Source organism: Camellia sinensis, chromosome 8 (genome assembly GCF_055761805.1).
Source record: "Camellia sinensis isolate YWXY chromosome 8, ASM5576180v1, whole genome shotgun sequence".
NCBI classification, from domain to species: Eukaryota; Viridiplantae; Streptophyta; class Magnoliopsida; order Ericales; family Theaceae; genus Camellia; species Camellia sinensis.
This window is the reverse complement of record NC_138968.1, coordinates 125,747,257-125,773,784: the sequence shown is the minus strand read 5'-3', so window position 1 is coordinate 125,773,784 and position 26,528 is coordinate 125,747,257. Positions and strand designations below refer to the sequence as shown.

The following is a 26,528-nucleotide window of genomic DNA, read 5'->3' as shown; positions in this document are numbered from 1 at the left end:
GAAACATATAATTCACAGAGAAGAGGTAGTGATAGCAATGCACCACCAGCAATGGCAAAGCATTGAGCTTCTCATTAAATACTTCAAGTCTCTTAATTCCTTTGGCATATTAGTCACAATCTCCAACAAGAATAAACCCATTCAGAAAGAACACATACTACTACTACCGTTGTCCAGGGCATTAAAACCTCGTTTGGAAACAGGCTAATTTAGTAACTTTTTAGCTAATTGGCTAAAAAAGTAAGCAAAAAACTTGTATGTTTGTGATGACTTTTTGATTAATTACGAAAAGCTGGGCAAAAAGTAGAGAGAGGCCGTAATTGTTGACTTTTTGGTATGACTAATTGGCTAATTTAGTAACTTTTTGACTAATTGGCTAATTTAATAACATCCCAAACAAGGCCTAAGCATATAGAATGGAAAACATGAAGAGAAATCACATGAGTCACAACCGACCCAGAACACCAATTGGTACCACTAGAAAACCAACAAATACAATCCAGAACTTTAATCTCATGAAATTGAAAATAGTAACTCAACACTGTTCTCCTTAAAAAAAGAACATACTATTACAGTTCCTCAATGAAATGACATTTATACCGTACACAACATGATTTGGGGTCTATCAGATGGGGGGGGGGGGGGGGGTGGGTGTTTCTTCTCTTTTTTTCCAGAAATACAAGTGAAGAAATGTATCTCCAAACTAGATCAGCAAAGGCGTCCTTCCTCATTCTTGTATTACGTAATTGGCAAAAATAAACAGAGTGCAAACAGATTATAAATGGTAATTCCAAACCGCCTCCTCAATCAGCACGTCAACAAGAAGCAAGCACACTTAGACAAGGTGGTTTCATCAGGGCTCCCAAAGGTTACTGTGATTATTGACATCAAGATTTTTATGCATCTTGCAAGTTTACACCATCCTCCACATTGCTAGAATCTTGCATATCCTTCTCATTAGGACGGCCATCTTCACCTGTTTCTCGGACAGTATCATCCTCCGTTTTGTCTTCTAGGACATTCTGCTGGCTCTTAGTTACTAAATCCTCCTTAGCAACTTCTACACCAACTAAATTCTCACTAACGGTGGCATTGACAGAGTCGTCATCAACCATCTTAATATCTTCTCCATCAGCAAGGACACAGTTAGAATCAAATTTGACAGGAGAATTCTGAACTGGAGTATCACTAGAGTGATTTTCATCCACACTGTTAAGCCCAGTAGTATCAGCAGAAACAGAACCTTCATAGCTATTACCTTCTGCTCTTGCAAACTCGGCAGTAGCAGGAATGTCGTCAGATGAATTGACATGTTTTGGGCTGGCATGAGTTTGCATTTTATCAGTATCCATTTCTTGGCTTCGAATTTCGTCACAAGATTGGTCAACCATCATTGAGTTCCCAAGCTCATCTGCAACAACAGGCTCAGGAGTTTTAGAGATTGGAACAGTTTCGTTTGTTGCAGCATTGGCCAACTCAAGAGCACGATTTTTTGCTGCAACCTCTTCTTGTAGTCTGTAAGCATCCATGAGGCTTTGGATTCTTTCTTGCTCTGATGTAAGATCTCCATAGCGTTTCTGCAAGGTTTGCTCAAGCACCTTCTGCTTTTGAACTTCTTCCCAGAGGCCATTGATCCTGTGCGATGCAGCTAGCTGCTCTTGTTTTTGTAAGGCTTGGAAGCACTCAAGTTCTGTTCCCGCAGTGTCTGTCTGCTTGAAGGTTGCCTCGATTTGTGACCAAAGCTTTCCAGCTCGCATCTGATCATTCACCATGTCCATCAATTAGAAACTAGTACAGTTTGAATCTTAATCAAACTAACAAACAGCTATGACACAGCTATAGAGGGATTTCAAATTTGTTTGTATAAAATACACGGATTTAATTTGATTTAATTTTGTGTGTATGAGTGCGCATGTGTGTTTTTCCCTGTGCACTTGGATGTAATGAGAGAGAGAGAGAGAGAGAGTTTCCTTGGCATGCTTGTTAATTATAATAGCTTCATTGCATACAATCAAACTTGATACCTACTCACTTAACCTACAGTAGTCAGAACATGCAACAAAACTTTATTAAATCACCTGTGAAAATTGTGCAAACTTAAAACCCTAATGTGTCTGCTGAACAAAGAAATGAAAAGCAAAATAGTACTTCAACGAATGGGGGAAAAAAAAAACAAAAGAAACAACATACAGCTCTTTGAAAATCAGAGAGAGAGAGAGAGAGAGAGAGAGAGAACAAATTAATGTGCTGCAAAGCTGTGGATGTAACACACAAATACCACTTAAATACAAAAAGAAAATGTCAATGCGTGCAAATTTACTATTATGTTTTAAGTTATAACATAAAGAGAGCTAATAATACTAATATTGTTAATTAAAAGCCAACCAAGAATTTCTCTGCATACCTGATATCCATTAGTAAGAAGTTTTATCTTCTGCTCAAGGCGTTGTGCCTTCTTAGTATCATCATCCATCCTTTTCTTTACATTCTCAAATTCATTCTGCAAGGCAGCAAGCTTTTCCATGTTTCCAGCAACACTAGATAGACCGTAACCATTACGTGTAGGGAAGTACATGATATCATTTAAACATGTTTTATGTGCTTCAACAAATTCATCAAGGGACTCATTCTCATGCCCCATTGTCACACGAAGAAACTGACATTCTTCCTCAATCAAATAATCAGCCTGCAAAAACACAAGAAGCTGGTTATTTCTTTTTGCTTACCAGACATTTAAGACCCTACTTTTAGGTTTGCGAGTGTCAATTTAGCACCAAAAAAAACTAAAAACCATAAACTGCTTCTAATTCTATGTCATTTAGCACCACTTGCCTTCGTTTCACAAGCCCAAAGGTATAGCAATTATTCTAGCCTCCATTAAACCATGTTCCAACATTCATTATCAAGGGCAACTTGAGCCATATGTTTGTTATATATATATTTTTTGTGATAATCCAGGTGTCCCACCCAGCCCAGCCCAATTGGTCTGAGTTATCTCGTATCTGGACAGCCAAGAACTAATCCCTAGAGGCCCTGAAGTTAACGGCTAGATAAACCTCCAGTGGCCCCTTAGGAGATTCGAACTCGAGACATTGGATTTATCCTCAAGTCTTTACCACTCGGTCATTATAAATGCATGTTACAATGGCACATTGTGCACATTTGATAATTGAAAAGGGGATTTTGCTTTGGGGGAATAATATTTGCACTCCACTTTAAGCCACCCACACTCCAAATTTTTTTTTTTTTGTCTTTTAGCCTCCCAAAAGGGGAGTGTGAAAGTGGTGTGTAAATATCATTTCCCTTTAGCATACATCTATAAATGGACGACAAACTTCAAATGACCACCAAGACCACACTCATTAGGCTCAGATTCAGCAAAAGAATACAACAGCACTTCAGGAGTGACAAAGGGTGGAGCAGTCCAAATACAGACCATGTGTCAGATTCCTTTTCCCCAGGATGGAGTTGTCCAAATACAAACCATGTGACAAAGGGTGGAATTTTCATTTTGCCCCCAATAACGGCAAAAAATCATTTGGGATGGATTCATTGAATAGAATAATCTTGAGGTTCTACCAATGCATCAAAGAATGGTTATCAAAGTGCCCACATCTTATGATAACACAGAACAATGGTCTCAGAAAATCCAATAGTCAGGTGGAACACATATGATCTATCTGAAGGATGTGGGGAGGAAGAAGTTAGAATTTGTACGGCAAGCTCACCATGAAGACTGGAAAGATACCTTTCCAGAGTAACACTTCAACCGGAAGAAGTTAGAAATTGCGTTAATAATCCACATATGTTAAGTCTCATGGTTACTTCTTTCTAGTGCATGTAAACATCATTTTATGTCATTTGAAACAGAAAAATAAAAGAATAATTTACACGTTTGGCTTCCCTCCAAAAATACCTTGTTCTTTTTAAACTCCACAATCACACATTCACTGGAAAATAAGATTACACACACTCCCTTGTAAAGGTAAAGGTGGGACTATTGTCAAGGAATTGCAATCCTAGAAGAATTTATACATATCCCAACAGGGAAAAGTAGCTTAGCAGAAATATTTTTTTGTCTGATCTCCACAAGTCACTTAGCCTTTGATTTCTCTTGGTAAGCAAAATATTTTAATAAAGAGGCACCAACGTGGTGCAATATACAAGAGAAAACTGATATCAAGTATGCTTCAAAAACCTATTTGAAGAACCAAAGGTGCTTTACACCCTTTGTTTACAAAAGTAATGTGTGTATACTACAAGGTCAGAAGAATGCAGGGGAATTTCCGCCAAATATAAGATCAATCAAGTCACATCACTAGGTAGATCGGCAAACTGCCTCTCTTTCAAAAAAGAAGAGGGCTTAGGTAATAAATCACTAGTTAATAGTATAATAATGAAAGCACTCACAAGGAAAGTTATATGACAAACAACAAACACTATTTGGAGGGTGGTGATAAAGGGGCAAAAAATCTCTTTTATTTTCCCTGGAATGCTGATTAACCGGGAGCCATGGTAGTTAGAATCTTACAATTCATGATTGTCATACGGTTCGATACAAGCTTCAAGAAAAACAATTCAATTGCACAGTTGAATATTAAATTGAGTGAACCTTATGATTCAATTGCTATCCACTATGATGAAGATAGCAAGTTCTAGGCTTTAAGGTTTCACCTGATGTTCTGTGCGGCGAGAGAAACCGGCTTGCGCCAGCGGATCCTCTTCCTCAGTGGTCACACGTTCGAGTTAGAGGAGTCGTCGGTGGATTCCATAGGCTGCTGAAGCTTGTTGATTGTGGAGGGAGGACAGGGGCTCTGCTGGGCTGTTGTTCTAGTCAGTTTTGAAATATGTTGGATTGTGACGAAACTAAGGATGGTATCGCAAGAACCAGGTCATTTGAAGTATCTGGGTCACCTTAGTGGAGGTAGACGGAGCTTAGCAGTGTGGGTTTGTGGGGAGGCCGGAGAAGGGTCTTCTGTCCAAATAGTCGTGACTGTGGGGGTTCGAAGGGAGCAAGTCTTCCTTCCTATGTCAGCTTATGGGGATGGTTGCGAGGGATTGGCCTTGGTTCTGGAGGGCTTCAAAATGGGGGATGGATGGGTGAAATGATCTGCTGGTTTGAAGGGCAAGATAGCGATGGTGAAGGAGGCACAGTTGGAAGCTCCACTTGGTAAGGTCGTTTCTGACGAGGACTTCGCGAAACCTTATACGAAAGTGGGGTGGTTCCGGTTGCTCGATAGATCTTTGGTGGGTACGGTGGAGGGACGAGTGGGTTTGAGGGCTATGTGTGCATGGGTCAATCGGAGGTGGAAGTCTTTAGGCAAGGTGGAGGTACAATCGTTAGGGAACCAGGCTTTCTTGTTTGTGCTCTCAACAAGGCGTGAGGCAAAGACTGATGAGGCAATGGTGGACTATTGAGGGAAGCGATTTGAATTTGAAGTGGTGGTCGCCTTTGGCTCTTCGCGCTTCTAGTCAAACGCCGGCTTCGAAGAAGAGTGTCTAGCTTCGTGCGATGGGCCTACCTGTACATCTTCGCAGCAAAAAGGTGTACCGTGATATTGGCGACCGGTGTGGTGGCTTTGTGGCAGTTGATGAGTCAACGACTGATCTAGGTTGTATTCGGCTACGAGTATGGAGCTCTGCATCTACAACACCACAAATTTTGGTTCGGTGGAGATCGTGGCAGTTCACTCTACCAGTGTGGGTGGAGGTCAAGTCGTCGGTGGAGTGTGGTGTTGTCGGTAGAGTTGCATGAGGGCGACGGGTCTGGTTTGGGACCCCGTGATTTGAGGTGATATCAGGGGGATAGAGTGCGAAAATTGAGGGTGAGTGATTATCTTCAAAGATTTGGGCAAGAATTTAAGGGTGAGGGCAAGCCAACCCGAGAGGGGCCTAGTTGGGAGATTGCTGGTTTTCTGGCCAACCATTGGCCCAAACTGTTGTGGGCCAAAATGTGGGTCAACAATGTTGGGCTATCACAAAAGGAAATAAAGTGGTGAACAGTGGGCTTAATGTTTTGGGCCATCTAGGCCAGGTTGGTGGGTCAAGCAGTGGGTCTAGTCATTCCGACAAGAACCATAACAGCTCAGCGGACCCTTTTGTGTCAGTGGTGCGGAACGACGGGTCTGGGCTTCGACAGTCGATTGATCGAGGGGTAAGATCCACGTCGGCAATGCGAGAACTGGCGGGGTGTGCAGGGTGGTCTTCGTCTGATCTCCGACAAGCCAACGACACTACTGATTTGGGGGGTTTGCCGCGATATGGGTCGCCGACAGTGGGCAAGCACCTTCTGGAGGTGCCGGATTGTCGAGAGAAGGATACCGCAATAGAAGTGGAAGACAACTTGTTAGGCATGTTTGACAAAGGAGTTGGCACTGGTGGTTCGGCCAGAGGTAGAGATTATTGAGACAGATACAGTGTATGCTGGGGATGAATTTGATGACCTTGAGATAGAGGTGGATTTTCAGGGTGATGTTCTTCCGTAGCTTGAGGAGGTCTCAGCCTGGGTGTTATCTCGCATCAATGAGGTTAGTCAACTCTTGGGTGTTTCCTTTGAGGGTTATGAAAATGAGGCTCTAAAACTATTTTCGGCCATAAAGGAATCTTGGAGAGGGGGTGCTCCATTGAAAACGGAGATGCCATCGGGAGGACAAAAAATAAAGAATTCTAGGGAGCTGCGTAAATTAGAGTGTTCGATAAATTATGATCGGCACAAAGGATGGGACATTTGTGGTGTCAAAAAGATTCAAGGAGATCAATTGTTGTTGCCATGCGGTTAAAAATCTTATCATGGAATGTGCGTGGTTTGAATGATAGGGAGAAGAGGGTTTTGGTTCAAGCTCTATTGAGAAGTACTAAGGCGGATGTGATGTGTATTCAAGAAACAAAGTTGGAGTGCATTGGGGGCGAGACTGTCAGGGAGCTATGGGGGGGGGGGGAGGGGCATTTCATGGATTGAACTTTCTTGCCAGCGGTGGGGGTGGCTAGGGGTGTTCTTCTCTGCTAGGATCGGCGGGTGGTAGAAGAGGAGGATGAGGAGATGGGGGCTTTTTCGATATCTTGTTTGTTTCGTAGTGTTGCGGATGATTACCGTCGGGCCTTCATCGAGGTATATGGGCCTGTAAGGGGGGTGGAACGGGCTAGTTTTTTGGAGTTGCAATGTGTTGCTTTTCGATAGGGGGGTTTATTGGTGTGTAGGGGGTGATTTTAATGCAGTTCACTTTATGGCGGAGAAGAAGGGGGCTACATCAGTTTCAGGCTCCATATAGACTTTCTCTTCGTTTGTTGATGAGTTGGATTTGGTGGATTTACCGTTACAGTGGGATGGTTATACTTGGTCTAGGGGAAGGGCAATGTCACATATAGATAAATTCTTGGTTACTGGAGATTGGGAGGAGCATTTCTCACTGGTGACACAATCGAGGATGCATCGGCTTGTTTCAGATCACCGGCCAGTTTTATTGGATAGTGAAGGGATTAGGAGTGATCCGACGCCGTTTTGATTTGAGAAAATGTGGCTTGAGGCAGAAGGGTTTGGCAAGAAAGTCTGACGGTGGTGGAGCAGTTATAAGGTGCTTGGAGATCCTAGTTCCCGCCTTGCACAGAAGTTGAAGCTCCTGAAGTCCAATTTGAAACAGTGGAACAGGGAGGTGTTTGGGTGGCTGGAGACTCAGAAAGCAAACGCCTTAGCAGTTATACAGGGACTGGATGCGAAAGTACAAGTGGGTTTCTTGTCAGGAGAGGATATGGCTCGTCAGGTTGTGGCTTGCAAGGACTTTGGGTAGGTGGCTCGTATCGAGGAGATCAGCTATCGCCAAAAGTCTAGATGCTTGTGGCTGAGGGATGGAGATTGAAACACGAGATTCTTTCACCGTATGGCTAATGCGCATCGACGGGTGAATCATGTGAGGAAGATACGGGTAAATAAGGTGGAGTTTTCATCGTAAGAGGAGATCAGAGGGGCTATAATGGGCTTCTATGAGCATCTCTTTCGATTGGATAGGGAAGTTTGGAGGCCGCGGTTGGATGGAGTTGTGTTTGACGCCATCTCTGAGGTGGATTGCACTGTGCTGGAGAGGGCATTCACAGAAGAAAAGGTGTTTGCAGCGTTGCAGAGTATGCCTAGAGATAAGGCGCATAGTCCAGACAGTTTCTCCATATCTTTTTTCCAGCATTGTTAGGGTGTGGTCAAAGAGGATATTATGGCTATTTTTGAGCAATTGCATCAGACGGGACAATTAGAGAAGAGTTTGAATGCCACTTTTATAGCGTTGATCCCAAAGAAGGGTGGGGCAGAGGATATTCGAAACTTTCGACCTATAAGTCTTTTGGGGAGTATGTATAAGTTGTTGATGAAGGTACTAGCAAATCGACTTTGAGGGGTGTTGGACGGGTGATTTCAGAGTCTCAGAATGCTTTTGTAGGTGGCAGGCATATCTTGGATTTGGTCTTGGTAGCCAACGAGTGTATGGATTTGAGGCTGAGGCAAGAGGAGGGGGTCATTTGCAAATTAGATATTGAGAAGGCATGTGACAATGTTAACTGGGGTTTCTTGCTTTATGTGTTGGATACAATGGGTTTTGGGGTTACTTGGAGACGGTGGATTCATTATTGTATTTCGACTGTGCAGATGTCTGTTTTAGTCAATGGTTCTCCAACAGGATTCTTTCCTACTTATCGAGGTTTGCGGCATGGTGATCCTTTATCCTTGCTGTTGTTCATTCTGGTTATAGAGGCTTTGAGACGTTTGTTGTCCAAGACGGCACATGGAGGTTCGTTGCAGGGCTTTAAGGTGGGTTCGGGCCCTTCGTCATTACTGGTTTCACATATTTTCTATGCAGATGATGCTCTTATATTTTGTGATGCGGATGTAGACCAGATTGGACATTTTCGATGTGTATTGCTGTGTTTTGAGGCTGTGTTAGGATTGAGGGTTAATCTTTCAATGTTTGCATTGATCCTGGTTAGGAAGGTGACACGGTTGCCAGTTTTGGCAGCAATTCTGGAGTGTAAAGTGGTTTCACTGCCAGTGTCATATCTTGGTCTTCCATTGGGAGCTTCTTTCAAGGCACGAGGGGTATGGGATGGAGTGGTAGAACGGGTGCAACAGAAGTTAACGGGATGGAAGCGACAATACTTGTCAAAAGAAGGGCGGCTTACCTTAATTAAGAGTCTCTTATCGAATATCCTGACTTATTTTATGTCTATTCATGTGATTCCGGTGGCAATGGCAAAGAGGATTGAAAAGCTGCAGTGAGACTTTTTATGGAGTAATGAGGGGGTGGTTTCTTATTCCCATTTGGTGGTTTGGGATCGGGTGTGTGTTCTAAAGGAGATAGGGTGTTTGGAGATTAGGCGGTTGGTCTTATTTAACTTGGCTTTGTTGGGTAAGTGGTTGTGGCGTTTTGTGAGAGAGAGGGAGCATTTATGGAGGAAGGTGGTCGTGGCAAGTATGGATTGGGTAGAGGAGGGTGGTGTTCAGGAATGGTGGGACTGACTCATGGTCGGGGTGTTTGGAAAGGTATTTGGTTGGGTTGGGAGGAGTTTTAGTGGCGGGTTCGGTTGAAGATCGGAGTGGGGGATAGAGTGCACTTTTTGGTGTGACAGGTGGTGTGGTGACATTCCATTAGACCAGCTGTTCCCGTTGATTTTTGGGATTGCAGAGGATTGTGAGGTCATGGTGGGGGATGTTCGGATTGGCCAGGTATAGGAGATTGTTTGGAATGTACGGTTGTACCGTTCTGTTCAAGATTGGGCAAAGGATCAGTTAGTGGAGCTGTTATATGGGTTGCGCGATAGGGGTGTAGCGAAGGATTCGATGGCTTGGACTTGCCCAAGTTCCAAAGGACTATTTTCTGTGTCTTCAATCTATGGTGCGCTTGTTCATGTTGTGTTAAAATCCACCTACTCTCCACCTACTTCACCCACTTAAACCTACTCCACTAAACCTAACCCACTACTTCACCCACTCTCCACCTACTTCACCCACTTAAACCTACTCCACTAAACCTAACCCACTACACCACTACCACCTCACCTACTCCACTAAACCTAACCCACTACACCACTACCACCTCACCTACTCCACTAAACCTAACCCACTACACCACTACCACCTCCACTTCACCTACTCCTTACCTACTACACACTCACCCTCTTCTATATATAGAAATCATGAATCATTGTAATAGATATCAATATAAATCAATCAATAATACAATTCTCTATTTCTCTTTATACATTAAATTTTCTACATGGTATCAGAGCAAGGTTAAGCACTTAGTATTTTTCGCTTCACCGGCGGGCGGCAACCTCGCCTTGGCCGCCCGCCGGACCTCAACCTAATCTGCTAGAATTTTCTACACATACCTTGAAATTTCTTCGAGTCCACCACCACTGCCTCTCCTCTCACTGTTGTCCTCCCATACACCACCGTCTCGATCGTCTTCATCTACAATGTTGCAGTGAAGGATCTCAAGCGTGGTTTTGTTGCATCCAACTCAAAGGATGATCCAGCCAAGGAAGCTGCAAATTTCACCTCCCAGGTTATTATTATGAATCACCCGGGTCAGATTGGTAATGGGTATGCTCCAGTTCTTGACTGCCACACCTCCCACATTGCTGTCAAGTTTGCTGAGATTGATCGTCGATCTGGCAAGGAGATTGAGAAGGAGCCCAAGTTCTTCCGTGAACATGTTCTCCTTCCTTTTACTCTTGGAGTGAGGCAGATGATTTGCTGCTGTAACAAGATGGATGCTACCACTCCTAAGTACTCAAAAGCAAGGTATGATGAAATTGTGCAGGAAGTCTCTTCCTATCTGAAGAAGGTTGGTTACAACCCTGACAAAATTCCTTTTGTCCCCATCTCTGGTTTTGAGGGTGACAACATGATTGAGAGGTCCACCAACCTCGATATGATTACACAGCCCAAGAGGCCATCAGACAAGCCTCCTCTTCTCCACATTCTTGATAACACCAACAACAACAGTTTGACGCATTTATTAGAGAAAAGGTCCAAAGGCAGCTCCTGTCAAAGCTGATGCTCAGCAGGCTGTACCACCTATTGAAGTGCCAGCACTATCCTTGCACATGGGGGGCACCCACTCATTTCTTTATTGTTTTCTTTTACTCACCCATGTGACCCACGATGCAACCTATACTTTTTCTTTTCTTTACACTCTTGTTCCCCACTTTCTTTATTATATATATATATATATATATATCTCTTTTTATTATATTATATTAAAAAAAAAAAAAAAATCTTCATCTCTCCTCCGTTTGATTTCCAACTCCATTATTTTTATTTTTATTTATTTTCTCCAAACCACTTTCCTCATTTCCTCCATCTTTCATTTTTTGATTTCAAATATATTTTTATTATTTTTTCTTTATTTTTCTTTCACATTCTTTTTAATCTTTTTCCAATTCCCTTCATACCATATACCTTTGCACACCAAATCATATTTTATTCATCTCAGGGATCAACCCCGATCACAATTTTACACACACACAAAAAAAAAAAAAAAAAAAAAAAAGAAAAACCAACAAACAAACAAACCACCACAACACACCCGCACCCACAGTGGGATTTTTCTTCTCTACTCTGCTGCAGGTCTCTTCTTCTTGCTTTTCTCTTGGGTGTCCCTTACCGGCGCTGCCTCCATACTACCCACTCCACCGAGCACGTTCACTCCACCCTGCTCCTCCACTACAGCATATGGTAGACCTCCAAATCGGAACATCACGGTAGCCTTCCGCTTCAGCTCCTTGTTTTCCGCCTTCAGCACACTTATCTCTGCTCGCGCATCCTTATACATGCGCTGAAGCAGAGCCAATTGGCCGTTTAAATGCTGCACCTCATTTGTCCTACTCTGCAGCCGGTGCGACAAGTTTGTGACTGCCGTCATCGTCTCCACACAGGACTTCAAAGTATACTGATTGGCTTCAATGTCAGTTTGCACTGCCATTTTTTGCTCCACAGACCGCATAGGAAAGTTCAACGGAGCAAACCCTGGGGCGCTTGGTTGAGGTTCACTGGCCCTCGCACCAGTTATCTCTCTTGTTGACTCATTAAGGTCTGGAAAGAGAGTGAGCAGACCACGGGAAGACGAAGCCATTTTCTGGACAACAGAGTGTTACAGAGTGTCTCTCTCAGAAATCTCTCTCAAAAAACAGAGTGTTACAGAGTATCTCTCTCAGAAATCTCTCTCAGACAACAGAGTGTTACAGAGTATCTCTCTCAGAAATCTCTCTCAGAAAACAGAGTGTTACAGAGTATCTCTCTCAGAAATCTCTCTCAGAAAACGAAGAGTTTTTCAGAGTTTTTCTAGCAGGTTTTTGTCTCTGCTTCCAAGCCTCAGCCTCCGCTTCGGTTTATAAAGACCATGACAAAGAGGCCGACACGCGTTCTGTCGATCACGTGCATCGCCGCGTGTCTGGCGCACCTTTTGATGGCACGCCTTTTTATGGATTGGGCACGCCTTTTGATGGCACGCCTTTTTATGGATTGGGCACGCCTTTTGAAAGATTGGGCACACCTTTTGAGGGTGCGACTTTATGAGGGGTCCAACAAGACTCTGTAAACTGTTCCGACATTGATTCCGGTTAGCTCCTTCATGGGTCCGACAAGACTCTGTAAACTGTCTCGACATTGATTCCGGTTAGCTCCTTTATGGGTCCGACAAGACTCTGTAAACTGTCCCGACATTAATTCCGGTTAGCTCCTTTATGGGTCCGACAAGACTCTGTAAACTGTCCCGACATTGATTCCGGTTAGCTCCTTTATGGGTCCGACAAGACTCTGTAAACTGTCCCGACATTGATTCCGGTTAGTTTCTACAAGGGTCCAACAAGACTCTGTAAACTGTCACAACATTGTCTGCTACAACGGTCCGACATGACCCCATAAACTGTCTTCTACATTGGTCTGACACAATCATCCAGTGTCTTCTACACCGTTATGACACCACCATACAGTGTCCTCTACATGGTTATGACACCCCCATACAGTGTCCTCTACAACGTTATGACACCACCATCCAGTGTCTTCACCAATGGTCTGCCACGACCATACAGTGTCTCTTATCCTCTTTTATTTTTATGTATTTTCTTGTTTTGTTACTCTCTCCAAACTCAAGTTGGTTAGTTCCTATCCCCCTTGAGTTTGCGGGGGGCTGTTAAAATTCACCTACTCTCCACCTACTTCACCCACTTAAACCTACTCCACTAAACCTAACCCACTACTTCACCCACTCTCCACCTACTTCACCCACTTAAACCTACTCCACTAAACCTAACCCACTACACCACTACCACCTCACCTACTCCACTAAACCTAACCCACTACACCACTACCACCTCCACTTCACCTACTCCTTACCTACTACACACTCACCCTCTTCTATATATAGAAATCATGAATCATTGTAATAGATATCAATATAAATCAATCAATAATACAATTCTCTATTTCTCTTTATATATTAAATTTTCTACATGTTGACACGGATCTCTTCCCTTAGAAATGCGTGTAGGTCTCTGGCACGCCTTCCAAGGTAGCTTTCTTTTGTCTAGACGGCGACTTTAGGCCATATTCTGACCATTGATAATTTAAGGCGGCGTGGACATATTATAGTAAATTGGTGCTGTTTATGTCATGGCGATGCCGAGTCGGTAGATTATTTGCTTATTCACTACCCAGTTGCTTCTAGGCAGTGGATGCTTCTTGTTACGACTTTTGGCTTGGAATGGGTATAGCAACGCACTATGTTGGTGGTTTTACAAAGTCAGGCTGGGGATAGGGTTACGCGGAGGCGTCGGAAAGCATGGATGATAGCTTCTCATTGTTTAATATGGCTTCTTTGGTTGGAGCGCAATAGGTGGGTTTTTCAAGCGGTGTCTCATTCAGTTCCTTAGTTGGAGAGACGGTTGCTTATGATGTTATATAATTGGGTTACAAGATTGGTTGATCCAAAAATTGCTATCCACTACGATACGCGATTCAAGTGATTCGGTTATGTTTGCATAATGCATGAAACGACGTCATTTTCACAATATATAAATATAAAAAAATCAACTAATTATATTTATGGCAAAGTAAGGAATCTGTGAAATCCGTAATCCGATCCGGTCTAGTCCAATCCGGTAGGTTTGGATTGATTTTTTAAATTCGTAGTTCGGTTCCAGATTAAAAAATTAAAAAACCGTAGTCCACGAATCGGTTCCGGATTGAACCTCACGGTTCCAGATTGGAACTGATCCGGACCTATACAAATAGCCTATATTTATATTATACACCCTCTTGCATAGTATCTTCTCTTATTCCATACAAAACCTAAACCCAACCTAAATTCACGTAGTATCTTCTTTTATTACTTTTGTTTGTTGATTTTTAATTTTAATTTGTAATGGTCTAAATACTTATGGTGGAACCAGTTTTCTTATGGTTGTTTAAATTCTAAAACAGTATGTCGTTATTATGAAAAAACATGTTATTCTAAAACTAATATGATGCTACGTTTATAAATTTATAAAATTAAAATGTTCTATAATTTTTTTTTTTTTTGTTATTTAGTTATGTGAATCCGTGATCTTAAACCGATCCAATTCGTATTTAAATTGATTGGTTCGGATTTGTTTCACGATTTAAACGGATTGGATTAACTCCAATTTTTTAGAAACCGTACATAATAGATTGGTCCTGATTTTACCCCAATCCGGACCATGCTCACCCCTAATTATATTGATATACATGATTTTATATGTATATACATATATACAATTTTTTACATGTATATACATATCAAATTATATATTATGCTAAATAAAGTGACTTTGCGATTCGAATTGCAATTTGACAATAATCCCAAGAGCTACACCCCATCCTATCACTCTCTCTCTCTCTCTCTTTTTTTTTTTTTTTTTTTTAATTACAAACCCCATCATATCACTCTAGGAATGGATAGTTCAAGGCAGGGCCTTTCCTGCTGAGGTTTATTTTAATCCCAAGATATCAAAAGTAATTGAATTTCTGCCATCAATAGCCACCATGCTCTCTCTTCCCAGGTGATTAATCCATTGATGACTAACCATCAGAAATTCAGGAGAGTATGCAGATATCCTCTAGGTAGAGATTTCTGTTGCAGAATTTCATAAATTATGGGATTCCACTTTAAATAGTTTTCTTAATGCACAAAACCTGGAATTCAAACTGCAGACACCTAAATCCAATAGCCTACAGATTCTTAAATCTCCTGAAGAGAGAAGGAATTGCCAAATTTTATTCTTGCTTCAATGTTCCAAACTTATCGTATCCTACACAGTTGTAGAATAATACTTGAGGACTATGTGACATAGACACAAGTAGTAGGAATATCGGTTGCACGTGTACATTTCCATGTCAACCCATCTCATCTCAAAAACTCAGGACACAAGGATACAAATGAACTGTCCATGTATTTGAAAATTGTAACATGGAATTTTTAAAGAAACTTCAAATAAGATGGAAAAGGTGTGAAATATATGTAGAAAGTAACAAAGAAAATACTATTTTAATTGCTTCATAGTCATCTTACTTCTTCCTAAATAACTTACATCCCATCCGGTAAAAGAATCACCAACATGAAAATGACTAAAGAATCAAGAACTTGTCAGCTACAAAGGATAGAGATCCAAAGAGTAACAAGAATTAAACAAAATGGCATATCATGATGAAACTCAACATCCACAGATAACGTAAGGCAACAACCAATTGCCCACGTGAATTTGTGACGGCATGCAGAACCTTGCATCTAAATATTGATTTTAATACACTGCTGATAATTTCTGTAACTGAAAAAATTCCTTTGAAAGTGGCAAGCAAAGGGGTGAAGACCGTAGTCAAACTCTTTAGGAGATTCAAATCCAATCATGTGATATCACCAGCATCATTTACCAGCTAAACTAGCTGGCATTTTCAGAACTGAATGAACTTTCACAATAAGGAAATTAGATTATTTATATGAAATTTCATAATTTAGATAATGAAATTGTGGCATCATGCGAGTAGCATCACTAATTTTTTATAATTTGAAACACTTTGTGAAGTTAAAATAATAACTTATTGTGAAGTTTTATGGATATATCACAAATATGCCCAACTCTGATCAGAAAGCAAAATTTGCAATATAAATTTAGTACCATGGACTGAACAAAGCTGCTTAGATATTAAACCAACATAACAAAATGCAGAAACGAAGATTTCATGACAGTAAGAACAAGTAATGGCAGTAATGGAACAGAGATGTAGCAAAAGCATACCTCCTTCAGCTCATCTTCTTCAAAGTCTTCAATCTCAGGGACAAAACCAGATTTTCCATTTGCTTTCTTTTTCTGCTTCTCCATTTTTTCTTCGAGTGGATATTTTGCATTATCATGGTCTAGTAGGGATACAAGCTCTTTCCTTATCATTTCATCAGCCTGCTCAATCAAAGTGGGAGGAACAAAGGAGCTTTTGTCTTCATCAGCTCTTATCAAAGAATCTTTAATAAGTTCCAGTGACGCGGCAGGAGGTCTAGGGAGCTCCCTCTGCAGCACTTTTGATCTCTTCTTAAGTAATGCTTGTAGCCTCGCTTCTTCCTCAGCTCTTTCTCTAGCTATCCTGTCAGACATGTCTTCCTCAATCTTCTCCTCTGGTTCTTCATTATCTTCAGGGACTGGTTGGATAACTACCTGGTACTCGTTCTTGGGCTGAGGAAGGTTGCTCAAACCAGAGCGCAAGTTCCTTCTCAAATCAGCTTGCCTTCGGAGCTCAAGTTTAGCACTATCATGCATTTCCATTTCCTCATTAATGTGAAGCTCATCCCTTACAGGAGTTCCTTTTGGAGTCATACTAAAAGAATAGCCATCCCTTGATGGGGTCATGCCAAGTCTTGGGGTCATGCCAAGTTTTGGTGTCATGCCTGCAGCACCTCCAGGAGTTGCTGAAGGAGTCAACATCGGGTTTGGTGTTTGGATCTCCTTTTTCTTAGGAGTGACCCCAGAAAAATCTGAAGGATGCAATTCTGGATTTTCTCCTCCTAGTAATGGTGTCTGGGATTCTCTCATCCTGGCCAGGTTTTCTGCTTCCATCATAATAGCATCACCCTTACCTGCAGGTGTTCTCTGAGGAGTTCGCAGCGGGGTCATTCCTTGCCGTGGTGTCTGGGAATAATTTGCAAGAAGGGCACGTGTTGCACCACTCCCTTCTGTGAGTTCGTCACTCCCTGCAAGTAGATCACTAGCATAACCCATCTTTGCAATTTCCTCCAATTCATGGTCCGAAATCTGTGGTGAAGGAAGCATCAGTTTTGACCTCTTCCGAACTGTTTCTGGATCATTAAGTTTGTTCGCTTGCAGTATTGCTGATGGGGCATCCTGCCTCTGTGCAATTTTATTCCTTGCAATATCCTGCTTTCTCAATCGTGCTTCCTTATCAGTTCTTTTTTCACCCTCAAGTTCTTCAATGGTAGTAGGGAACTTAGGCTGTTCCACTGTTTGATCTTCATCAGTGACATCAAAAAAGCCTGGAGGAGGCTTCTTCTCAAAAGGGATTTCAGCATTATAGTCAATCCCCTTCCTCTTCCTCTTCCTTTGCCTGGTTTGAATTCCAGCTGCCTTCAGTTCTCTCCTTTTCTGCAAAGAAGCAAGCCTCCTAGCCTCTTCAAGCTGCTTCTCCCTGGCTTTCCTTTTTGCTTTCTTGCCCCTGGTGTTGGCTAACCGAGCTCGTGCTTCTGAAAGCATTTCCTTCTCATCCTCATCCATATCAACAGGATCTGGACGTGCAGGCTTTGATTCTGGGTTGGGATCAATCTCTCCAGGACGCAATTTCCGTGGATCATCACCCGCTTCATAGTTATCATCCTTAGCACAGGCTGCATCAAGGAGTTTCTCATAACGCTCAAGGCATTGAGATGGAGTACGACCCACGATCGGGGCAATTGTCCTCCATTGTGTAGGCATAAGCTTAGCAAGATGAAGCAATTTCTCATCTTCTTCTCTGGTCCACTCAGTCTACAATAAGTACAACTTAATTTTATTTTTCTCATGTACAAAAAGTTGACTGCATAGTGACATAGACCAGAACTTAATAAGACAAATAAAATGTCAGAAGAGTCAACTGACATCCTTTAGTGCATAGCAGCAAAAAAATAGGAGAAAGGAAAAGAAATAATATAGCAAGCTAATACTTTAAAACCGCCAACTTTCTTTCTCAATGCAATATGGAAAAGTAAAATATTTGTGGACAAAAGAATGTGGGAAGAAAATAAATATAATTTTGAATCTCATATTTTTTCTGATAAATCAACTGACTGAGGAACCATGGGGATGTGCTCCATGAAATGTTATTAGTCCGGTTTCTTTAAGTTTTTCAATATATGAAAACTAAAACAAGAAAACAATCAAAACTCCTCACCTCTAAGACAAAGTTTGTAGCAGTCAATTGCAGGTAATTTAAATTTAAATCAAAGCAACATACACAGGAATGCCCAATTACTCTCAATAAAGTGAATGTATATATTTAAATTTAGGAAAAGCTAGGCCCTTGAACAAAGTCAATCAAAAAACTCATTTACCTTAATAAAAATGCTTATACGTTACAAACCAAACAATAAATTGAAGGGATAGCTTAAAATTAAGGATAAGCAAAGAAATTAGCACATCAAACCTTAAGCTTGTTTTAGATGAGTTTCTCATGTATCCACACGTTGGAACAACAAAAAAACATTGGGCATTGATAGCATACTAAAAGTATTTATATTGCATTTGAAACAAAATATTTCTTTTAGAGAGAGGTATAAAACTTATCACACCATCATTGCAGTCTTACGGACAACCTTACATTTCTCAACAAGAAACCAAGAAAAAGATCCCCTCAAAAAAATATTTCATGATAAACCACAAAGACAAAGCATAAAACACTAAGATCAAACAACTAGAATAATCTGTCTAGGTTCATGCCATAAAATAAAGATAAATAAGTACTAAAGCTAAATTGCCTACTCTACATCAAAAGACAAAACGCAAATCAATTTTTTATTTTTTTATCTTTTAAAAAGCCACATTGAATTTTATCCTTTTCCTCATGTTCCTCGCCGTATAGATATGGTATGCTGGCTGTCACAACAACAGCACCCTGAAATCCCCCCAAAGAACCAAGAAAACTGTTTTCCAGGAAGCCCAAAAGGCAGAACTATTTAACATCAAACAAAAAACTGAACAACAACCAAACAACAAAGAAATATAATTAAATGAACTGAAAACACTAGTGTTCAGGCTGTAAGGACATGTTTATTAATCTGTCAAAGGTAAACATTCAAAACTTTTTTTTTTTTTTTTCCCTTTCATAAGCTCAAAAACCAGAAACAGCATGGTTGCAGTCCTAAAAGTTCAACATCTTTCAGCAAAGAACAAAGCAATCGACAAAACAAACAAATTTGGGCCCAAATACTAAACCCGCCCCCCAAACCCACTCCCAAAAACCCAAACAACAACAACAACAATTAAGACAAGATCCTATGAAGCACGGGTACTCCAAAAATGTTATTGTTCGAGTACCGGGTACTTATCTGGCGGTATGGGTATGTGTCCTAGTACAGCTGCACACGAACCATGTATGCAAAATACGTATCTGACATGCTTATTGTTAAAAACTTTAAAATATAGAGTATTTTTATGATTATCAAAAATATAAAAAATACTTAGAATTTTTTTTTTTGGCTGTTACAAAAATATTTTAATTATTTTTTACATTTGATTTTTTAATTATTATATGTCATGTACTAGTGCAAATTATAGTATATTTTTTATAAACGTAGCGGACCACACCTCTACCCTACTTTTTTTAGTTTTTCCATATCGGCATACCTGCACCCAAGGTTTTCAAAGGCGTGTACGAGGCGCGACTTAAGGCGAGGCGTACAGAAAACGCACAGATGCGTTCTTTTTCGGGCAAGACACCAGCTATGCGTACGTGTCACAAGCAGAGGCGTAAGCATCTGTCGCGCTTTATGCGCTTTTCACGCTTTCGACAGCGAGGCGCAAGCCTTTGAGGAGTTCGATTTCAAAAATCAAAAAAGGGAAATGATAGAGTCGTTGATGGAAAATTGCTATAAACGACTTCGATTGAAACATAAATTGCTCAAGAAGAAGATATAAATACTATGTAAGTTGACCTTCTTCAAATCAGAGTCCAAACAACTTCGAATCAGTCTTCTAATCTTCTTCAACGAACTAGGGTTTTCAAGGTACTCAAGTTGAGTCTCTCTCTCTCTCTTCCTGTTTTCTGCATCGTCTCTGCGTCGTCTCTCTCTCTCGTTTTGTTTTCTGCATCACTTCTCTATCTCTCTTATCGCGTTGGTTCTTTGACTCTGACTATGATGTATATATAATATATCTATCCGACTGTGATGTATATATAATATAATATATCTATCTCTCTGTTTCCTGTACAAACAACTCTGTTGTACTTATCTACATTGTAGAAAAATATATAATTATTATTATTATAACTTAGTTTCTCCATCTTTCATTTATTATTATTACAATTATTATGATAGACTTTAATTTATTATTATTATTGTTAATATTCTATTCTTTTTTTTTGCAATCCCACCTAACCAGTATCTTTTTTGTTTTTATTTGTTTATTTTTATACAGTGCTATTGTTGATAAGTTTGCGGAAAAAAAAAACGATGACTGAACCCATAGGCCAAAGAAAAGATTTTGTTTAGAAGTATGTAAAAGAAGTTGATGGGAAAAAGTATTTTAGATGTAAATTTTGTGATCAAACTTGTAGTAGTACTGTAAGTCAATTTAAAAATCATCTAACCGGCACGTATAAAGGCATTAAACCGTGTTTAAAAGTTCCTGAAGATGTAAAGTTGGAATGCCAACACGCAATAAAAAATTCTTTGAGCAAAAAAGTACCCGTAATGAGATATTATATGAAATTGGGATGGGTGCTGGAGCAAAAGGTGAGAGTGATGCTTCTCAATCTATTGAAGGCGATACTTGTGGTATGACACAACCACCAAAACCGAGGGGTCCAATGGATAAATTTGCTACTTCTCAAGCACGACAATCTACACTTAACTCCAAATAGAAACCAGAAGAAAGAAAAGATGTGTGCCGAAAGATTGAGCGTTTTATATATTGTAAAGCTCTACCATTTAATTTAGTGAATGATCCATATTGGGTAACTGCAGTTGATGGAATTGCAAATTATGGACCTGGTTTCAAACCCCCTTCTATGCATAAATTGAGGACTTGGATTCTTAAAGTAGAAGTAGAAGATATAAATGTCATGATGGAGGAACATAAGAAAGCATGGCAACAATATGGATGTTCAATTAAGTCTGATGGCTGGACAGATGGGAAAAGTAGAGTTATTATTAATTTTCTTGGGAATAGCCCTGTTAGAACTTGGTTTTTAAAATCAATTGATGAATCTGATACTATAAAAAATGGGTGTTGATGTTTAACTATTTTGATAGTGTCGTAGATGAAATTGGGGAAGATAATGTTGTTCAGGTTATTACTGATAATGCTTCAAACTATGTCAATGCCGGGTCGAGACATACGGAGAAGAGGAAGAAGTTGTATTGGACTCCATGTGCTGCAAATTGCATTGATTTAATGTTGGAGGACATTGGGAAATTGAAAGTCTACGACCAAACTTTCTCGTTAGCTAGGCAAGTGGTCAAGTTTATATATAGACATTGTTGGGTTCTTTCAATGATGAGATCATTTACAAAAAACAGTGAACTACTCCGTCCAACAGTAACACAGTTTGCCACTGCTTATCTTACTCTCCAAAGTCTTTACAAACAAAAGCAACCACTCCAAGCTATGTTTTCTTTAAAAAAGTGGGCTTCTAGTAGTTAGGCAAGAAAGGTTGAAGGGGTAAAGGCTCGTGCAACTGTGTTGTTTGATCCAAAATTTTGGCCTAATGTTACTTTTTGTATCAAAAGCACAATATCTTCAGTTAGTGCTTTGCGAGAAGTTGATTCAGAGGAGAGGCTTGCTATAGGTTACATTTATGAGTTGATGGATTCGGCTAAAGAAAATATTGCTTTCAATTATGGAGGAAATGTTAGGAAGTACGGACCAATTTAGAATAAGATAAATGCAAGGTGGACACCACAACTTCATAGACCTTTACATGCTGCTGTTATTATCTAAACTCTCAGTTGCGCTATCGAGATATCTTCTCCAATGTTGAGGAGGTGAGGCAAGGATTGTATCAGTGCATGGATAGAATGTTGAGTTATGATGAGTGTCTCAAGGCTAATATCCAATTGGACTATTATGATCAAGCAAAAGGGGAATTTGGAAGTCGTGTTGCAATTGATTCTAGAGCGATACGCTCTCCCGGTAAGAAACTAATATGAAAATAATTTTCCAATTACATTCTTTAAAATTAAAATACGAGATTGAAATCATTTGTGCATTTTTCAAATTATGTAGCTAATTGGTGGATTCGTTTTGGGAGCAAAACACCAGAGTTAACAAAATTTGCTATTCGAATACTTAGTCTAACTTGTAGTGCTTCGGGATGTGAGAGAAATTGGAGCACTTTTGAGTCAGTAATATATCTTTCTTTCCTAAACTTTCTTATGCATAAAATAAAATATACATGTTTCCAACTTGTTATATTTCGTTTCTTATATTATTATATTAGATTCATATAAAAAAGAGGAATAGGCTTGAGCACAAGCATTTGAATGCTTTAAACTAAGAGAGAGGAGTATTAGAAGAAGACAAAACATCAATTCCATACTAATTGATGAAATTGATTCGGATGATGAATGGATTGCTGAAAAAGAAGATCATGTCCTTCCCCTTGATGCTTCTTGACTTGATGAAGAAGAATTGTTCGATGTTGAAGCAATTAGGGCTGTGCCTATCCCTACCTATGATAGAAGTGTGGAGAATCGATCAACTACGACTACGATTAATGTTGACTCATCTTTGAATGCAAAGAAAAGAAAAGTTGGTGAAGGTTCAAGTAAGTTGTTAAACAATTATGGATTAGTTGCATATATATTATTATATGTGCCTATTTAATTAACTTGAAATCCTATTTCTTGTATAGGAAATGATAGAGGAAAAGGCAAGGCAGCAAGATGCACCCTTGTGGATGAAGATACGGAGTTGGAAGAACTTGGTGGAATAGATGATGGAACCTATTCCATTATAGATATAGCAGATGAAGATGATGACAATATTAATGAGGATGACTTAGAGTGACCTATTATTTATTTATTTCTTTATTTATAGAGTATTAGAGTTTAAATTATTTTGTTTATTGAACAATTAGAGTTTCACTTATTTTGACCATCACTTAAGTTATTTTTTTATTATAGTATTAATGAGAATGACTTAGAAAGCTCTTATAATACTTGAAATTATTAATTAATTTTGGTTTTATGATTAGAATGGCTTTTAAGAATTTTATTTGGTAATTCTTTTTTTTTTTTACTCTTTTTATACTATATTTAATTAATTTTGTATTTTATAAAAATAAAAAAAATCAAAATTCAAAAAGCTTACTCCTCGAGCCTTACGCCTCGCCTCAACAAGGGTAAAATGCCTTGCCTTGCGCTTTCGCCTTTAAAAACACTGCCTGCACCCGTGCTTCCTAGACAAGATCAAATATGATAATGAACTATTCAAAACTATGGCTTATTCTCTCAAACAATACATTCAAAGGTTTACTTTCTTTTCCTTTTTTCAATATTTCTCAGCAACCAACAAACTACTGTACTGAAGTCTCTTAAGCAAAAGCTCACATTTTCTAGAAATATCCCAACAAGATTGGCAACATTAAACCCAAGAAGAAGAAGAAGAAGAAGAAAGAAACAAAACAAAACAAAACAAGTGATAATCACAGATTGATAGAAAGGCCAACAACTATGATAAGTGTGGTTTATAGAGCTTGTAAGCAAGGATGACGGCTAGTATTATCTATACTGCTATATAATGTGAGCATTCAATTTGGTGTGAACAAAAACTGAAGTTGTACAACATTTTTTACATTCCAAAATTGCTCAAAACAAAGACACAATTTCACAACTCAGTGAAACATACTAAAAAAGCCAAATGCCACCAAAATCGTTTGCCATCAGCTAAAAATTCCAAATGTTAACAGTTACATCAACTTTTTCACTCACGAAAAATGATTTTTTTTAGCAACTTCCCAAATGCATTAACTAACAAGGCCAAAAAGCTACTTAAAAACCCAACCCCCAACCCATCATCAGTACAGTTTTGCTTTCAATAACTAAAAGGGCAAAAGCTGAACCTTACACAAACACAATACCTAATGAACCCAAAACTAATTCAGTTTTGTACTCTCTCACTCTCACTCTCTCTCTCACACACACACACACACACACACATCAAGTGTGCAACAATGCCTACTAGTAATTTAATGCAACACACTGAAATAGTAGTTATAAAACTTCACTTTCTTTTCTTTGATTATACAGTTCTTTATTTTTTGATCAGCAACAAAAGAAATATAATTACAAAAGAAACAGAGGACAAGAAGATCGGAGGACCAGAAGCCCACCAAGGAAAAATACAAAAGAAAACATATTCAAAACTACATATCACACACCACCTCTAATCTCCAGAAACCACAAATAATGGAATACTCCTAAAAAAAATTAGAACAAAAGCCCAAAAAGAATAAAAATAAATAAATACCACTATATCCTCATAGAGAGTCAATGTCCTCAAACTTATCCTCTAAACATACTTATCCTAAAAAATCATTGCATTTCAGTCCAGCCTAACCCAAAAAGTGAAGGGGAAAAAATTAGCACAAGTCCGCAAAGCTTTTGTAACCATTCCCCAAAAAAAACAATGAAAAACATTTGGGATCAAGTAGCCAGAACCTAAGAAGCACTAACATATGGCATGACACGACACAGTTGCAACATGGACAAGCCAACACAAAAAATTGCAAAAAATACAAGACACTACCATGTGATATACACACAGAATATATAGTTTCATGAATTTATTATGTCATTTATGAATATTTCATTCAAAGGCAATTAAAATTTAAAATATAACATAGTACTAATTCCCAAAGTTTAAAGAATATTCACTCTGGTTTTATAGTTTTCAAAAATAGTTTGAGTTTTCAATCTTTATTTTTTTGTATTTAGTGAATCTTTTTAATATTTTAATCATTTTTTTTAGCTTTTTAGATCCACTTAATCTAAGTACACTTAAAAAGTAAATATTGGTGAAAAATCTTTAAAATTTTAATAAATGCAAAAAATACAAGTTGAAAACTCAAAAGTTGTTTTTAAAAACCAAAAACCAAACAGAGTGATTGTTTTTGTTTTATCAGAGTATCCTTTTTCAGTCATTTTATTCAAACTTTTAATGTGTTTCATGTATTTAAGCAATGGACATAGATATCCCCAAATGTTCAAAGCATGTTTGAATTACAAAATTTAAAAATACGCGTGTGATGAGTGTCACGTCACACGAACAAGCCACTGCCTTAGAAATATCCGTGCTTCTTAGGCCAGAATCACCCAATAAATATCTTCCAATTGAACCCAAATGGCACTGCTAAAACAAGTGATCCAAGGACTCCTCATTACTCTCGTACACATGACACACCACTAAGCAGAGCATTATTGCAATCACATAAGCAAAATCTTCAAATTTCCAGCAGCACGCCAACAAAATTGGAACAGTAAACCCACAAATTTAACACAAACAACAAGAAGTGATAATCAACAAAAAGGTCCAGCAGCAACAATGTTAATGGCATACTATTAAGTATTTTTTTTTTCTCACACAAATATGAGATTTAAATCTATATTTCGTTCACTAATTTTCCATTTTCTGAGCAACCAAACAAACAGATCGATAACAAGTAACACAAGTGGAATTGGGGAAAGAAAGAGAAGAAAGACATACCTTTTTGATAGAAGGATCGAGCCACTCGTACCAGCGAGCCTTGCACTGCTTGGCGGACTTGCGAACGAGGAGGGAAGAGATTCGAGCCCACTGATTCTTGCCATACTTCATGACAGCCGCCTTCAGGATCTCATCTTCGGTGTTCTTCCACACCCCACCCTTTATCATAATCCTCATCTTCGCTTAGATTTGGTTTGTCCCCTCTGAAGAGGATCCGCCTTCTCCTTCTTTTGGTGGTCTAGGGTTTGCGCGAAACCCTCTCAAAACATTGCACCCCCTCTCTGTATATATATATATGTATCGATAAACTAGGGTTGATGAGATATGTATGTATAAGGTGGGTGGTAATGAAATGGAAGAAGAATTTTAGCAGATATGGCTGCTTCTCTCTGGGCGTCTCTCTCCGCGCTGCTTATGCAAAAGCCAAATCGGACTCTGGCTATCCTGTTTGGGTGCGCTTAGTGTGCGTGTTTGGAAACTGTTATTTTAGTAGAGTATGTTAGTTTTTAGTTATTTTAGTGAGTTATGTTTGTTTATGTTTTCACACTAGTTTTTTACACCACAAT

At 39.4% G+C, this 26,528-nt stretch overlaps 1 protein-coding gene across 1 annotated transcript; it reads right to left on the bottom strand.

Annotated features, from left to right (window-relative positions):
* Positions 1–493: 493 nt before the first annotated feature.
* On the bottom strand, positions 494–26,528 carry LOC114273988 (cell division cycle 5-like protein). The gene is made up of 4 exons (XM_028215821.2): positions 25,963–26,528; positions 16,297–18,027; positions 2,405–2,686; positions 494–1,757 (listed from the first exon to the last, which is right to left on the bottom strand). Exons 1-4 carry the CDS (start codon positions 26,137–26,139, stop codon positions 897–899), a joined length of 3,051 nt encoding a protein of 1,016 aa, XP_028071622.2. The 5' UTR covers positions 26,140–26,528; the 3' UTR covers positions 494–896.

Coding starts and splice junctions, on each gene's coding strand:
- LOC114273988 (XM_028215821.2), bottom strand. CDS start 26,139: ATGAGGATTATGATAAAGGGTGGGGTGTGGAAGAACACCGAAGATGAG. Junction 2,687..16,296: donor AAGAAGATGAGCTGAAGGAG/GTATGCTTTTGC, acceptor GTGTTTTTGCAG/GCTGATTATTTGATTGAGGA. Junction 1,758..2,404: donor TTCTTACTAATGGATATCAG/GTATGCAGAGAA, acceptor GTGAATGATCAG/ATGCGAGCTGGAAAGCTTTG.